At 34.7% G+C, this 16632-nt stretch overlaps 1 protein-coding gene across 4 annotated transcripts in view; it reads right to left on the bottom strand.

Moving 5' to 3' along the window:
* Window positions 1–8095: 8095 nt before the first annotated feature.
* The window catches only part of LOC129004448 (uncharacterized), a 40711-nt gene continuing 32174 nt past the window's right edge, over window positions 8096–16632 (bottom strand). For 2 of the 4 annotated variants that reach the window (XM_054433046.1, XM_054433053.1), the window contains exon 3: window positions 8096–16079. In XM_054433046.1, coding sequence (XP_054289021.1) covers window positions 10450–16074 — 5625 coding nt within the window. In that variant the 5' untranslated portion in view covers window positions 16075–16079 and the 3' untranslated portion in view covers window positions 8096–10449. The remainder of the gene's footprint in view (window positions 16080–16632) is intronic. The other 2 variants (XM_054433058.1, XM_054433067.1) reach the window with 1 other exon arrangement.

Below are 16632 nucleotides of genomic sequence, written 5' to 3'. Positions count from 1 at the left end.
TTTTGAAGGTCCTGGTAAAAGGTATCCAACAACGCAAACTAGAGGTCTCTATCTCAGTTCAGTAAAAAATGGCAGCCAATTGAAATTCTCATAAGTTCCAAGCCCAAAATGGGGGATTTTGGGGGAAACTCCAAAATTTTAAAAGATAAGCCCCATCGAGTGACCCCTCATTTTGAAGGTCATAATAAAATAAAAGTAACAACGCAAACTATAGGTCTCTATCTTGACACAGTAAAATATCGCAGCTAATTGAATATAAAATTGCAAGTTATTTCCAATTTCTAAAGATTTCAATCAGCTTCCATTTTTTACTGGATTGAGATAGAAACCTCTAGTTTGCGTTGTTAGTTTTCGTTTACTAGGACCTTCAAAATGAGGGGTCACTCGATGGGGCTTATCATTTAAAACTGTTGAGTTTCCCCCCAAATCCCCCATTTCGGGTTTTGGTAAGCAAGTGCTATTAGGCTTAAAAAGTACTTCATAACATGCCAAAAAGGTGTGTAGAGTTTAGTTTTCCTAGTGTGAGCCGCTACAAAATTTACAGCAGGTCTCCAGACTTGGAAAGCTTTAAGTTAAATTGAACTTCTGAGAATTTCAATTGGCTGCCATTTTTTACTGGATTGAGATAAAGTCCTCTAGTTTGCGTTGTTAGTTTTCGTTTACCAGGACCTTCAAAATGAGGGGTAATTTGATGGGTCTTTGTATTTGAAATTTTTGAGTTTCCCCCAAAATCCCCCGTTTTGAGGATGTACACCAAGTGATGGTTATGCCCAAAAAGTACTTCATAACATGTAATAAAGGTGTGCCGAGTTTAGTTTTTCTAGTATGGGCCGTTAAAAAATAACAGGGGGTCTCCAAACTTTTTACTAACCCTGTATATGACACTACCATAAGGATACTGGAGAGTGGAAGTGTGTTAGAAAGGACTAAGACGTAACCTGAAGTGAGAAGATAACGGACGTACACCACTGCAATGACCACCCGCAGTCTGGACTTAAACTCCCTCGGGTTAGCGTCGTCTGTTGTCGTAGAGTGAAAATTTAAAAACGTACGTTTTCAGGAAAAGCACTTTGCAAATTTTTTTCCCTTTTTTCAAAACTTTTATAATTATTTTTATTTCATTAACATTTGAAGTTTCATAAAATGTCCATGGTAACACAATATCTTTGGTAGGCCTAGTTTTTTTTTTAATAGAGCATCTTTAGTGGAAAAACACAAAATCCTGTCACGACCATAACAGACGCTTAAATGAATATTAAAAATAGTTAATATTATTTTTATAACTATGTTTTGCTATAAACTAATTTACTTTTATGACCATTATACAATAAAAAGGTCACTGAGCTTTTGGTATATTTGGTCTTTCTAGAAAAAAATAAAAAAACTCAAAAAATTGAAAAAAAGACAATAAAATCTTTTTAAGTTTGTATAACACCGAAAAAACTTACCTGAGACCCGAAAAATCGTTATGTTTGTATAGAGGTGTGTTTCTTTTGTGTAAAACATTAAAATATGACGATATTTTAATTTTTGAAATTTTTATGATAGAAATCATAAACGTGATGGTCAGGGACAAGCGGTACGGTCGTGAATTTTCTGAAATAATCTAAATCTTTCTAAACAATCCTTCAATTATACTGTTAGTTATAATAAAAATATGTGTTTCAATTGAACTAAACTGCTCAAATTACAATTATATTAAAGTTATTGTCACGACCAAACACACTATAATCCATAAGGCTGGATTGGTCGTGCAAAAACCCGCGATGGTCGTGAAACTTTGGTCGTGAAATTACGTGTTATTTGGCTCTGTTCTGGCGGTAGCCCTGCACCTCATGTTCAAGGATACAAAGTGGACTTCTAGGTTAATCTAGCAATTGAAATATCTTATAAACAAAAATTAACACCATGTCTACTTCATCGAATGACTACGTACGGTCATGGACACACCAAAATTACAAAAAACACAATCTTTCCTTTATTAATCTTGTAATTCCTCCTTTCAACTCGAAACGACCGGCACTACAATCCTGACGTACACCCCTAACTAGTCTCTAAAACCAACTGACTCCATTGACGCCAGGCTTGCCACTGTCGTGCTCCAAAGTTGAAAATTTTTCCCAAATGGTCGTGACGCCAAATTGAGGGACAGACTTATTTTGTCATGGTAGTCAGTTTGCAATGACAATAAAATTATAATATGCTCCTTTTTTGTAAGTTTAATAACCATTGATGACATAAAAATATGGCTTTATATATTTCGGCATGAATAATTAGTCTAAAAACAGCGTGAAAGTTGGAAAATGTAGGCCTACCCTAGGGACACGTCATGGTCGTGAATTTCGAGACTTTCAAAATACGAAAAAAATACCTAGAACCTATTTAAAACCAAATAAATGTGTGTAACATGTTGCCCCCGTCCCAAAAAATATTAAATTACATAATAATAAACTACAAATCCAGTATCTACGAAGGTAAAGGCCAGGGACATGAAAACGTACGTTTTTAAATTTTCACTCCGTAACTGATCAGTAAATGTTTCGTGTCCGTAACAAGTTTTGTGTCGTGTGTATATGTTTATTTATTTTTACTTGTTAAATATGACACTCTTCATATGAAGAAAGAAAAAGTCCTTGTACTCCACATGATGATGACTCCACATAGGAGTCGAAACTATTTGTAACTGCAATTAAATGGATATTGCTTGATATATAGCAGTCAGTAGTTTATTTAAACCTTTAAAGTTTTGTCTTTTTTGCACAAAAATAAATTATATCCCTATCACGTCAGTAGAGTTCAGGGCCTTAAGCCTGATAATCATGCTGCTAGAGTAGATTTTTGTCGGTACTGTACCTTCTAAATTCTTATATTAAACATTACCAGTTAAAAAAATCTAATGGACAGACGAAGCTTCTTTTACAAGACAAGGTGTATTTAATTTCCACAACATGCACATGTGGAGTACTGAAAACCCACAAGCACCAAAAGAAATGCCTTTTCAAAATAGATTTTTTATAAGCGTTTGGGCAGGTGTGATTGGCGATCGTTTCTAGGGCCCTCACAATTTTAAGGATGATGTTTAAGGGAGGGAAGTATCTTGAAATTTTAGAGCCTGATTTCCCTCAAATTTTGGACGTTATTGAACCTGAGCACTGCCGAGATATCATTTACCAGCAGGATGGAGCACCTCTCACATTACTAACAACTTTCGAGATTGGCTGAGTACCAAAACCCCACAAATGGATAGGCCATGAAGGCCCTGTACCCTGGCCTGCAAGATCTCTTGATAGACCCTCATGGATTTCTTTGTGTGGGGATTTATGAGAAAAAAAACTCGGTTACTTTAGCAGAAAAAAATGTTCCAAAGTCCTATCTAACCTTTGACTTGAGAACTGTTCATACACACTAAACAATTTTTGCCAAATTTCTTTTGCTGGGTTACAAATTCAACTGTCATTCGACATGAACATCATCTACAGCACTTACCATCAGGACCTGGGCTAGAGAATCATCTTCCTCATATGCTCTTACTGCCTCACTGTGTGCCTGTTCTTTTCTTGATTTTTCCTCAGGGCTTAGACCAGTCACTTTGTCTACAGTGATTCTAGGCAAAGTTCTTAGGCCCTTTGCAATGTCTAGGACCCCATGATGCTTCAACATCAATTCCATTTGCTTCTTCCACCTACGTCAGGACTGAGACCTGAGGCTTTGATATTTGTACTTTTACATCCATTTTAGATTAATTTTCATAGTTTACACAGAATTAAACGTACCTGAGCACCATGACCTTTTAAAAATAGAAATAAAATATAATAGATTAATAGTAGTTGTTAAACTTTATTATAAACTGTGTTTACAGAAAATGTTTTTTTTTAAGATAAAACAAACATACAGTACACATGATTTAATTAATTATAAACCATGTGATTGTAAATAGACAGTGAGCAAGTTAGTTTCTTTCTTAATTCAATAAAAGAGGATGTTGGTTTGTTTGTATATAAATGTTTGGCAGTGATAAACTCAGACACATACTTTAAATACTTTTTAATGAAATGGCAACCAAACAAAGTAGGTATTTTAAGCCAAGTATGAGTGGAGATGAGTGTAGGATGAGTGGTGCGATCTTTAGTCTTGTTAGTGACTAACGCAGCTGGACCGATGGCTACGAAACATTGTACATACATGTAGAACTTCATGGAGTAGTCTTACACCATCAATTTCGTAATAATGTTCAGGGCTTAGCCAAGGCCCCACTAGAAAAACAGGCCATGCTGCAGCGCAACACTACGTCATAGTGGTGGATAGTTGAACTCAATTTTTACCATTAAAATCTCAATTAATTATGGATGTAAAAGCTCACAAACAGTCAGCTTTTTTACCTAAAACATATGGGATGATGGCAGTTAATTTATCAACGAATCAATCCACTATAGTTCGGCCGCTTAGAAAACGACCTGCGCGCTAATGCTAAACCAATGCTGGAGGAGGTCGCTTTCTAAGCGGCCGAACTAAAGTGTGTGACGTCATGGATTCTGCAGCATCAGCATGGCCTGTTTTCTAGTGGGGCCTTGGCTTGGCTTGGCTTAGCCCTGGGACCGTCACCGTCTTAAAAGTACCCATGTCAGGGATTTGAAAGCATTTTAGTTAGATTTGTTTACTAACAAAACAATAAAACATATGAAAGTAAAATTTAATAAAGGTACATTAATGCTATGTTTCGTTCTGTTATTTAATTGGTTCTGTTTGTACGAAGATTTGTTTCTTAGTGCCTTATGTGATTGAATTAGACTTTGTCATATACAGGGTGACAAAAAAGTCTGGAAACGGCTTGATATCTTTCTAACTAAATTCGTTAGAAAATTCAAACCTTTCACATCAAGTTATATGGATGAAAACTACTTTTTGCAAGCACTACCATTATTTTACTTTCACCAGCGGACGGCCCATGAGGAGTAGGTACATGATCTTTAAGGTAAGCATAGGTTGATATGCACATAATTTTTAAGGTCTAGTCAAGTGGAGTTCATTGCCGGCAACCGCGTCAAAAAAGGTTCATCCGTTACAAAATTGCGGCAGTCCAAAGTTCTTGTGGAATATACCTGCACAGGCCTTAGTATTGGTAAATACTCGTATTAAACATTAGCTTGGGAGCTGCAATTGTATTTTAAAGTCAACTAGCTCATAGAATAAGTTTATTCAATCTTCAAAACAAATTTAAACATATAGAAAACTTATTCTGTGTTCAATACACAAATTACAAAACATTAAGTGTTCTTTCCTTTAAATAATGTGTACGGAGTTCTCGGGTTACCTAACGAGAAAATAATTATAAGCTATTTTTAACACTAGGCTATTTTAAATATAAAATTTAAACAACAATCTAGGTACAACTACCAATGAAAATGCTTCAGTTTGAAATGTATATGGTTTTTATTAAAATAGGCTTGGAAATGTTGTACTTAATTTAGAACTTAACTACCATATAAACTACACATAACAACACAATGGATAGGTACTATTTCCGTCATCCCGTTTGAAAAGGTCTTAATGATAAGGATTTATACAATTTTTAAAACATTCACAGTAAGGAGTAGCCGGGTGACTTGTTTGAAAAACAGCTACAAGTTGCTCTAGAACAAGTCTTGCATTTCTGGCTTTAGCAAATTTGTAGGAGCCGGAGGCAGTGTCATAAGAAGGGGGCGCAATTTTCCTGAGCTGTCTTTGAAAAATCCGTACTGGAATAGATCTAAAGACTATATTTCAGCTGTTCAGGACTTTTCCCAAAAATATAGTTGGGCACCACACCGTAGGTGTAATTTGAAGCTGTCCATTGTGCAAGGCATTTTAAGGTCCTTGCCGGCACATGGATTAGTTGTGATTTCTATATAGCGGCTGTCATTGCAGGTGCTTCCTTTTCTTCTTAATAACTTTAAATATAACTCTTCTAATTTTTCAACGCTATCATCAAGTAGTGGTTTCTGTTGTAATAGCTGCAAAACACTAACTATTTCTTCTAAGTTGGATTTGGCATACTTGTAGGCGGCATTTTTTGTTGCTGTCTTACTCGTTGTGTCGCAGCTTGTCAAACAGTGGAGCTGGTAAAATCTCGCAGAATCTATTGCCTAGGGTCTTTGCTGCTTTATATCAAATCAAACGTATTTTCTTTCGTGCCTAAGTTAACAAGCCAAAAATCATCATAACCACTTTGTCTAAAACTCTCCCAAAACCTTATGCCTAACACAAATACGTCAGTGTCGTGTCAGGACTATGAACCAGAACAGAACACTTTTTCCTTTCATTCTGCTACTCCTACTACATATGTTTTAAAAAAATGGAGAAATCCTTATCGTTAAGACCGTATCAAACAGGATGACGGAAATAGTATCCATTGTTTTGTTATGTGTAGTACGGTAGTTTTAACATGAAGTACAGCATTACCAAGCCTATTCTAATATTCTTTTAATAAAAACGTATACAGTACATTTCAAACTGAAGCATTTTCATTGGTAGTTGTACCTAGATTGTTGTTTAAATTTTATATTTAAAATAGCCTAAACAGCTTATAATTATTTTCTCGTTAGCTCCGGACACATTATTTAAAGGAAAGAACACTTAATGTTTTGTTATTTGTCTATTGAACATAGAATGCACTCCAAACACAGTAATATTCATTGTTTTATGGAAGTTATATACTGTAGATAGATAAACAGTATTTTGACTTTAAATTTGTAATTTCAAATAAAATGTTAAATAACTCAATTATTATCATTGATATGGGATTTTTCATTGTAAAATCTTTAAAGCAGATGCGGTTTGTAATCCAATGCCATCTAAAACATGTTTCTATCGTTTCTAGTTCACGAGATTTGAGGGATGTTCTAGAACGCGCCTCAGCACTACTTCCCCCCCCCCTCCCACCAAGTTGTGCACCTGCTGGGAGGGCGACAACATCGGTTTTTGTCATCTCCAAGGTGCCTCCAACAGCAATCAAAAGTCAAAATGCGTTACACTTTCTTTTCAGTACATACCCAATTTTTAGAAGTCTGTACCACACGTTGATTTCTGCCACGCAGCGGCGTCACCCTTGTCACCGTGCCGCTTCATCGGAAACCTCGCATAGCCTTGTAATATTTCAATATAATTACCATATAAAGTGACTTTAGTGTGTTAAACATATTATGCACGATGAAAAACTGTACTGTTTGTTGTTTTAAAGGATTTTGAATGGACAGTTTAACGTTATTTAGAGTTTTTAATTCAAATTTTAAAATAGCTCAATTAATATCATAGATACGGGAATTTTCCTTGATATTGTTTTAAAGCAGATGAAGTTGGCAATACAATGCCGTTTAGAGCTTGTTTCTATCGTGTGTAGTTCACGAGATATAAGCGATTTTCTGGAACGCGTCTCAGAGCACCTTCCCCCCCCCCCTCTGCCACAAGTAGTGCACCAATATTTTCAGATTTTTTTATTTCATGAGGCCGTTTGCCAGCTATGCTGTGGAATTTTAAATATGAAATAAAATTAAAAACTCTGAAAATATTGGTGAAGTTTATATTTCAAATTTATATTCATTCCAATATTACCAGTTCTTAAGGTGCTGGTTCTTAATGCTTCCTAATTCAATTAATTTGTAATAAATTCCAGCAGCAGCACTTTTACTACAGCATAATAAATCAAGACCGATATTTCCTCTTGCAAATGTGAAAGAGAAACTGCCAATGTAGAATGTCTAGCTGATTGCTAAGTTAACTAGCTGAGGCAGGAGGCAGACAATTAAAAATAACACAAATTAAAATAACAAAAATCGATTACTGATGTCTCTACAATGATGTCATCGGTACATAGATGGTTAATACCGATGTTACCATCGATGGTTGACTAATCAATGGTCATTCCTTTTAGTTATGGAGGAAATCTTGAAAAATTGTAAATGTATATGTTATTCTTGTGGAGGAATCAGTAAATTGTTGTAGTTTGTTTGATTTTGGATAAATTGGGGGGGGGGGGGGTAAATGTTTATTTAACAATAAGCTATTAACATTTTATACTAAAAAAACTTAGGGATTATGGTATTTTGAATTAATAACTTCATTTAATACTTTATGTATTTATTCTTTACAAATAGCATGTTCTAAATTTGCTGAAAACTGCTCAAACATAGTTAAAATTACTGAAAATGTATATACAGGACTAAAATAAACTAGAGCTCTTTACTTGATTTTCTATATACAGTGAGAAATTTACAGTGCATTTTATATACAAAAAAAATGAGAAACTAGCATAAATAATAAAGTCCACACAGGAAAATATGGTAGTTGATTTACATTTAATTATTACTGTGGATCACTACTCTAGATGGATAGTAAAAATTCTAATTCTAAATGTACAATGGCAAACCAAAAGCCATCACAGAAAACTTAACACTTTTCCCCATTATAAAACAGTATTTATCAATAAACAAGCTTGAAATAGATACACAAAATAATATTGAATATTTATACATGAAATTTACAAACAACAGCACTGTACACAACAGGAGTACTGAAATCAATGGTAAACTGGCACACTAACATACTAAGTACACATTTATTAGGCTATGTAACACAAAAAAACTACATGAAAAATTAACATGATCAGATCTTGAAGAAATATTGATTTAATATTATCTGAACTAAATAAATAGTTTCTACCATAAAGTAACCAATCATCAAAAAAGTTGCTGCTGTTAAAACTATCTAATGTGTATTTAATAGCCTAAAAGTTAAATTTTGTGTTTAACAGAATTATATTTGGCATAAAACCAAAAATAAGTACACTATCAACAATAAACGTAATCACACTCTTGACAAATAATAAACTGAACTGATGTCCATTAACCGCATGCTTGTTTCTTGGTTAGTATTATTTAAATAACAAAACCAATTAAATTTTTTATTGCAAAAATACCACAAAAAACATTTTTCAAATTTGACTTTTTAGTGTATTAATGATTTACAAATTGAAATACATAGTTTGGTGCAGAAATCACACAACTGCAAAAGTTGGTTATGGTGTTTCTGCAATAAATAATCCAATTATGAAATAGACCTTAATCAACCTTAAAAATGCCTTTGCTTGATTTATGTAAATCCTTGGCCATGATTTTCTGATTATGGATATCAACTCGAGTTCTATGGTAAGATGAATCACGATAATCCACTTAATTGTTGGTACTATTTATTACCAAGAGTATACTAGAGTAGCCACTCAATGGAAGTTATTGTTACCTGAACAGCGCTGTTGCAGAGTAGCATCAGCTGTTGGTTATTACTATACGTGTATACTCAATGTTATTACTTACGTCTCTAGCAATGAAAATTTTGTTATTTATTACAGAGTAAATATCAACTGCCTATGCACAATAGTATCAATTGTGTTTTTTTTCTAGCACAATAGGCCTTATTCTTTCATAACTGTCAATGAAATCAGCATCTCTACTTCAATAGAAAGTTTAATATTTACTTTAAAGTATTAATTGAATAAGTTAGAAATTGCTAGGCTTATTAACAACTTGCAGTTATTCCCTACACAATCCTGATATTAAATAGTTTGTGGATACAATTATTAAAGATCCTCATTTTGAACATTGGAGCAACGCTTTAAGAAGCATATTATTTATGATTTATAAAGATACTGAATAGTTAAAAAAATTAACATACTTATTGTATACTAACTGCCTTGACACACATTTGCACGGTAGACCTCATGAAGCTAAAAATAAAAACACTATAAACAAAGACTAAAGATATTTACTGTCCTGCGTGTAATTTTCTTTAAGGATTTTCATTACTCATCTTTTGTTCAGAATTAACTTTAGATTCAGCAAAAGTGTCCACAAAGGGTTACTGGTAATTTGTACAGTGTACAAAAACACGTTTAATAAACTAAGTTTATATGCACTTATGTTTTAATTATTTGTAAATGTTTACTGTAATACAGTGGGAATGGGAAAAATCAAACATAGGAAATATTCATAACGGTTGTGTCTGTTGACTAATCAATACTAAATTTTAGTAACTTGACTTAATTTTTTATATTCATTTCATGAAATTTTGTAGGCCTACATAAATTTATTTTATTTTTATCACTTGGAATTAATAAATAGCCAATACAAATCTATGTAGAAAAATAAATTAATTACCGTTCTAAGAAACTAATTAGTAGGCTACTTTTACAAACATCTAGAAAAAAGTATTAGGCTTACTGACAATAAATTTAGTTTTAAACATTTTAAAATAAAAATAAAAATTATAACACTTTAAAACTAACCATTATATATTAATTAAAAAACTATTTGAGTAAACAAAAGCTTTATTCTACACATTTTAAAATAAAAACAATTGTAGTGGGTTCTTTTTTAACAAGCCTACCTTGATTTCAGTACTGTACTTATATTACAATATTATCTACATCAAGCCTCTTCTCTTCCGACAGTCTGGACAGTACCATTTACCTTTAGGTGGAACCATTATCCCAACACACTCAAAGTGAAACCACTCTATCGTACAATCTTGTCCATCACATGCGATCATTTCAGACACTTCATCATAAGGACACTGGCAGTAACAGTATAAATTATCACTCTTTTCTGTTTGTTGTTCTTTTGGTACAATTTCTTTAGTTTCTATTTCATGTTCACTTTCACTACTAGAACTACTACTACTGTTACTGGAGACATCGCGTTTTACGATCCTTTCTTCCTCAGTTCCACTGGAATCGCTTGGTTTAGTTTTCCTCTCCTGCAGGATGGTGTTGTGAGTTCGCTGACTAGGGAAACTTTGTTGTAAACTCAATTGTGGACTTGATATCTGAGGTGTGGCTGAAACAGTATCTATCTTCCTCCATTTTAAACTGGGTTTTCCTTCTTCTTCTTCACTAGAATATCCATAGAATTTGTTGCGAACACGTTTCCTCTTTGAAAGACGTGCACTTTCATTCTCAGATCCACTACCTGCTGTCGTATCTGACTGGAAACTCGCAATGGACGATCTCGAAGGTAAAGAAAACTTAGATGTTATGTTTTGATGATTGGTTACATGAGACGGAGTTGAAGTTGCAACCGGCAGATCCATTGTGATAGGATGCAACAGTTGATGAGGTTGAGCATTTACTTTGCTAGTTTGCTTTTTTACCTGTTGTGATTTTCTTCTTCTTTTAGTTTTAACTTTTCTTTTAGCAGAAGCTGGAGGAAGTGAAGGATTTTCTTCAACAGGAGGTGCTGGTGGTGGTGGTAGTGATTGTTGTGGTGGTGGTGGGGAGACGGTGCCATTATTTACTGGGGCAACACTAGCCAGAAACAAGAGTTTATTTCTGTTTTCAAGTTGTTGTTTTCCATGAGTTTGAGGACATTTGTCATAAAAGTCTTCATCAGTAGATGATTCGTCGGTGTCCAAATCAGATTCTTGAATTGGAAGCTCCATAGGCTCTACGGGCACATCAACTACAGGTTCTTCTTCGACAGGAAGAGTGTGTGTAACCTCAGGGACTTGTTCTTCTTCTTTATGGTGTTTATGTTTCAACTTCTCCTTTTTCTTTTCCCTTCTATCAGCTGTCTTCTGCCTACCTTCAGAAGTTGAACTTTCAGAGTCAGAGCTTGAAGAACTTGATGAGGAACTTGTGTTTGAACAACTACAGTCTGGTCCACAACTACAGGAACTACTGTCAGAATCGCTGCTTGAATCACTTGAAGATGAACTATTTTCGGTATGTTTCTTTTTCTTAGGAGTTTTTAGTTTCTTTTTTGGACTAGAATTTAGTTCAGATATGGCCATGACTTGTGGTGGTGGTGTTGAAGGGCGTTCTCCAAGAGAGAGTTCTTTTGGAACTACATTGTTTATGCTAGGGCTATCTGCGCTTGTATTGTTAGTGGTTGCATATGCATGGTCAATACTAGAACTATGGCCTCTAGGTGCTGGGGTTTCATCAAGAGGTTTTTCAGTTTTCTCATCGATTGGTGCTGGCTCAGAAATAGTTGGTTGATCTTCAGTTTCACTTGGTTTATTTCTACCAGGAATTAGACAGTAGCTATGGTCTAACAAGAACCAATCAGATTTGGGTTCAGGTTCAGGAGTTTTTGAGGCCTCTACTTGAGAATCGAATGAAGAAGTAGATGGTAAAATATTTGGTAACGACAAATCTTTTGATTCACGTTTCTCAAGCTCAGCTTTATAGGAGTGAAAGTTATCCCACACACCATCTACAATAGGAACTGGAGTTTGACTCTCCTCTGATGCTTCAACATTTTCACAAGGACTGGTTATTTGCTTATCAGGGTTTTCTCCAGATATTGTACTATGAACTTCAAACTCATGAGTAGGTGGTGTCTCTTTGGCAGACTCTGATGTAGCAGTCTTTGTCTCTTCATCAGAAGAGTCACTTTCAGATGATAAGTTTAAAGGTGGAAGATTGTAAACATCAACCACAGGCTTCCCTTTCCTGTCCCTATCCTTTTTCTTTTTTTTCTTTGATTTTAATGTTTGACTTTCTGAATTTTCTTCATTGTCATTTGAAATTATTTTTGACATACATTCTTCTGAGGCATTTCCTCTAACCGGTTCGTCAATGGTTTCAACATTTATATGTTCTTCTAGCGATTTGTCCATTTTACTTTCTGGACCACTATTATTTGTAAGGTTTTCACTGGGAGGTGGTTGATTATGGGTATCTTCATGTTTAGCAAGTAGTTTTTTTGATACAAATTTAAACTCACATTTGCTACACCCATAAGGCAACTCTCCTCCATGAAATCTCTTGTGGACCTTTAAAGCAACTGCCTTGGTAAAGCTAGCATTGCATTCTTCACAAATGAAGACTGTTGGTGGGACACAAAAGTGATAGACATGTGGCCATTTTTTCTGTAAGCATTTCTTACATAATACACTTTCTGTACCGTGTTTCCAGAAAAGATGTTTTGTTATATCAGGTTTGTTGCGATAGGCAATTTCACAGCGATAACACATATGATTCAGTTTGTGTTTCCACATATGGCTAGATAGCTTTTGCTGATCACCAGCCATTTCCAAGCAAATGTCACAAGTATGGTGACTTTTTCTCAGATGAACCATTAATCGAAATGCTGAAGGAATCATATCCAAATTACAAAAGCAGCATCTGAAATTGATAACTCCTGGTACATAAATCCCTGGACACATATGACATAGAAGTTCGCTATAACTAAAAAAATTTGTTTTGCACATAACACACTGTAGAATTGATTTTGGGTGCATTTTCCTTTTATGATTGAAAAGTTCTTTATGAACTTTTGATACAAACCGACATTGAAAACATTCATAGGTATGTTCATAAGTAGTATTTAATGGTTTTTCTGAACTATCATAAAACTCTGTATTGAAATATACATCCTCCAAATCGAGCAGAGAAGATTTTAACTTTTTTATCACATCTTGACTTGTTTCATTATTTTTAATAGGTTTATACCTATGCTCACGCAGAAGATGGAGAGCTAACTGTTTTCCGTTAACAGCAATTTTTACTGCGTGGCTGCAGTAAACACAGTTAAGACATGATGTGCGAACACACTCTTTAACAACAGCTTGAGGACTTACAATTTCAAGCTTATCCTCAAGAGTAAGAGCCATTGCTGGTACATCTTCATTGGCTAATTGTATTCCATCACATACTTCTTCTAACACATCCTCATCTTTCTCAGAACCTACCGTTTCATTCTCTGCTGCATTTTTTTCAATATGTTTTTCTAATGAAGAGCTATCATCCAACAAGAAATCTCTTGTAAATTCGTTGGAAGTGACACTTTTTGTCTCCATTAAAGTTTCACATCCATCGTCATCATTTTTCTTATCTATATCTGGTGTTTCCTCATGGCTTGGAGGTTTACTTTTCTCATCTACCACTAAGCCAGACCTTGCACTATCCTCACTTTCAGAGGCTGATGCTTCCTTCTCCTTCGCTGCTAATTGTTCATTATTTTTCTTGCTGTCCTCCTCTTCATCAGAACTTGAGTCAGATGAAGATTCAGTGTCATCTTGACTCACACTCTGATGAGTTGATGGTTCGTCCCTGTCTGAATCTGATGTGGTTGTGTCAGTTTTTTCTACTTGCGATGATGATTCAAGATCGTCTCCTTTAGATTTAACACTCTGATTATTTTGAACATTTTCTACTGGCTGAAGTACTTCTTCTGTGGATGAGTTGGTATCTACATTATCATCAGTATTTTTTACCAAATCTGGATTTTCGTTAATATCCTTTCCTTCTTCATCTAACAACAATGAGCCACGATTCTCAGGTTGATCTTCCAAGGCAATATTTGTTTTATCAACTGTTAATCCTTCAATGGCATTTCCAGTTTCATTTGCTCCAGTTGGCTGATTTTTATCATGAATTTCAGGTGGTATATCTGAGTTACCTTCTTTTCCTGCACTAGATTCATCGTGAGCGCCACTTTCAGGTTCTAAAGGATTTAAACGTTCCTCTTCTTTTTCTTCACAGGTTAGGGATGGATCATGGTTCCCTACTTCGTTATCCATTGAGTCGGTTTTGTTGGGGTTAAAGTCTGTACTTGCTTCTTCTTTAGTTTCAGATCCTTGATCAATTTCATTAGACGGTTCATCATCTGTTATATCAATAACATTGTCTTCTAAATCTATTTTACTTTTTTCTCCAGATTCATCAGCTAAATCAACGTGACAAAAACTAGCGGCATGACTTATATCATAGTCGTCATCATTGTCTGATGACAAGCCTCCTAGATTTTTTTTATTCACCCAACACTCATCAGAAGTCTTATTTTTTGTTACAGTTTTTGCTGTATTTGGTACTTGTGGTTTGCCAGCACTGGAGGTGGGACTAATATTTACTGGAATTGGTGACGATAGAGGAAGATTACTATTCGGACACGTGTAGTAATGACCACATTTGACACCACAAATGGGGCATTTGGCAGTTGGATCTTTGATGGGACAGTCGTGATTGAAAAAGTCCTCTCTTTCAGTAAACATATTTTCACAAGAACAACATATCAAGTAACAAGAGCCTATGTAGGTGTTTTGAAATTCTTCAACAGTCTTACAACTGTTTTCCTGTGCGCTATGGGCAACCTGTAAGTGGTCAGCAAGTTTATTAGCTACTGTAAACATTGTAAGGCAATACAAACAGATGTGTTTTTTATGTACTTCACGCATGTGTAAAAATAAATTCCAGTTTTCATAGTATGTACCACATGCAGAGCAAAGGTAAACTTTTCTTGTAATCCTAAAATTTGTTAGCATATTTGGATCTGAGGAAGTCATATGTGTAGTGTCCTGTTGAAGATTTGCCAGAAAATTAGACTTATGAGATAATCCGCAGCCTCGCTGATGCATATTTAGTGCCAGCATTGAGGGGAAACCCTTTTCACCACATCGATAGCATTTGAACTGCATTGTGGGTTGTAACCCTAAATATTGGGCATATTCTGCTTGAGATTCAGCTTGGCTTTCTTCACCGTCTACATCATTATTTTTCTTTCCATTGTGATTATTATTTTTTTTACCTCGGCTAGCCTTTGCTTGTTTCACCTTGGTTGCTATTTTAACTGGTTCTTGTATTAAAATTTCATTTTGAGAAGAATTTAAACTAGATTCACTTGAGTCATCCTTTGATTTCTCTGTTCGGGCAATGATCCTTTTTTTGAAACCTTTGAATTCCACAGATAGAGGAAGTTCTTTATCCTCATTATCACCATCATGCGTATTATTATCACTAGTCGAGTCCGCTTCTATAATGGAACAATCTTCTTCAGAATCCAATACTATAGCTTTTCTTTTTCTCTCTTCATTAACTTGTTTAGCGTTTGACTCTTCATTAACTTGTTTAGTGTTAGACTTATTTATTATAACTTCATTGTTAATCTCATTTTTATCATCACTTTCTAGCTCACCATTGACTTTTTTGGAATCACTTTTAAGGTTCAAAACAGAATCTTTGGAGGGTTTTTTACACTTACGTATAATGATTCTTGGTTGTAGATTTGACAACTGTCTACATTTTTCTGATGTGCCTTCATCACCCATACTAGCTGAAAAAAAATCTGAAATTAATTTTCATGAAAAAAATTGGTTCACACTAAAATTTTAATGTGTTTGATGATGGCACTTTGATGATGGCAAGATTCTCAAGGGGAAGAAAATATTTACTATTGAAGACCACTTCAGTAGTCAAAATTTTTCAACAAAATTAAATTTTTGTTAGTTTTGCTTTCCTAGTGGCTAAAAATTACCAGCATTACACTTGCAAAACAACCAATACTAGAAAGTTAAACATCACAGAAAGAGTGCACTTTCAGCCATCTGCTGGGAAATGGTTGAAATATAAATATCATGCAATTTACTCGTATTTGTAGAATTTAATTGACTCACTAAGACTCATTTCTCTACATTCTCATAGAAACTTACAATTAGATTTAAGTCATGGCTTAAAGCTAAACTGAAACAGTTTCAGGCCTTGAAACATAAATATACACTAACACTGTTTGATAAGGAATTTTTTTTTTGGAACAGAACCAGGGTTAACCGAATAGTTACTTTGGGCTGAGAATCATGGACTGAGACTAAATCACAAAAAGACAAAAC

Source organism: Macrosteles quadrilineatus, unplaced genomic scaffold (assembly GCF_028750875.1).
Source record: "Macrosteles quadrilineatus isolate MER2022 unplaced genomic scaffold, UCM_ALF_1.0 Scaffold_1__1_contigs__length_201487025, whole genome shotgun sequence".
Lineage (NCBI taxonomy): Eukaryota > Metazoa > Arthropoda > Insecta > Hemiptera > Cicadellidae > Macrosteles > Macrosteles quadrilineatus.
Note: the sequence above shows the minus strand (reverse complement) of the source record. Positions and strands in the feature narration are given on the sequence as shown.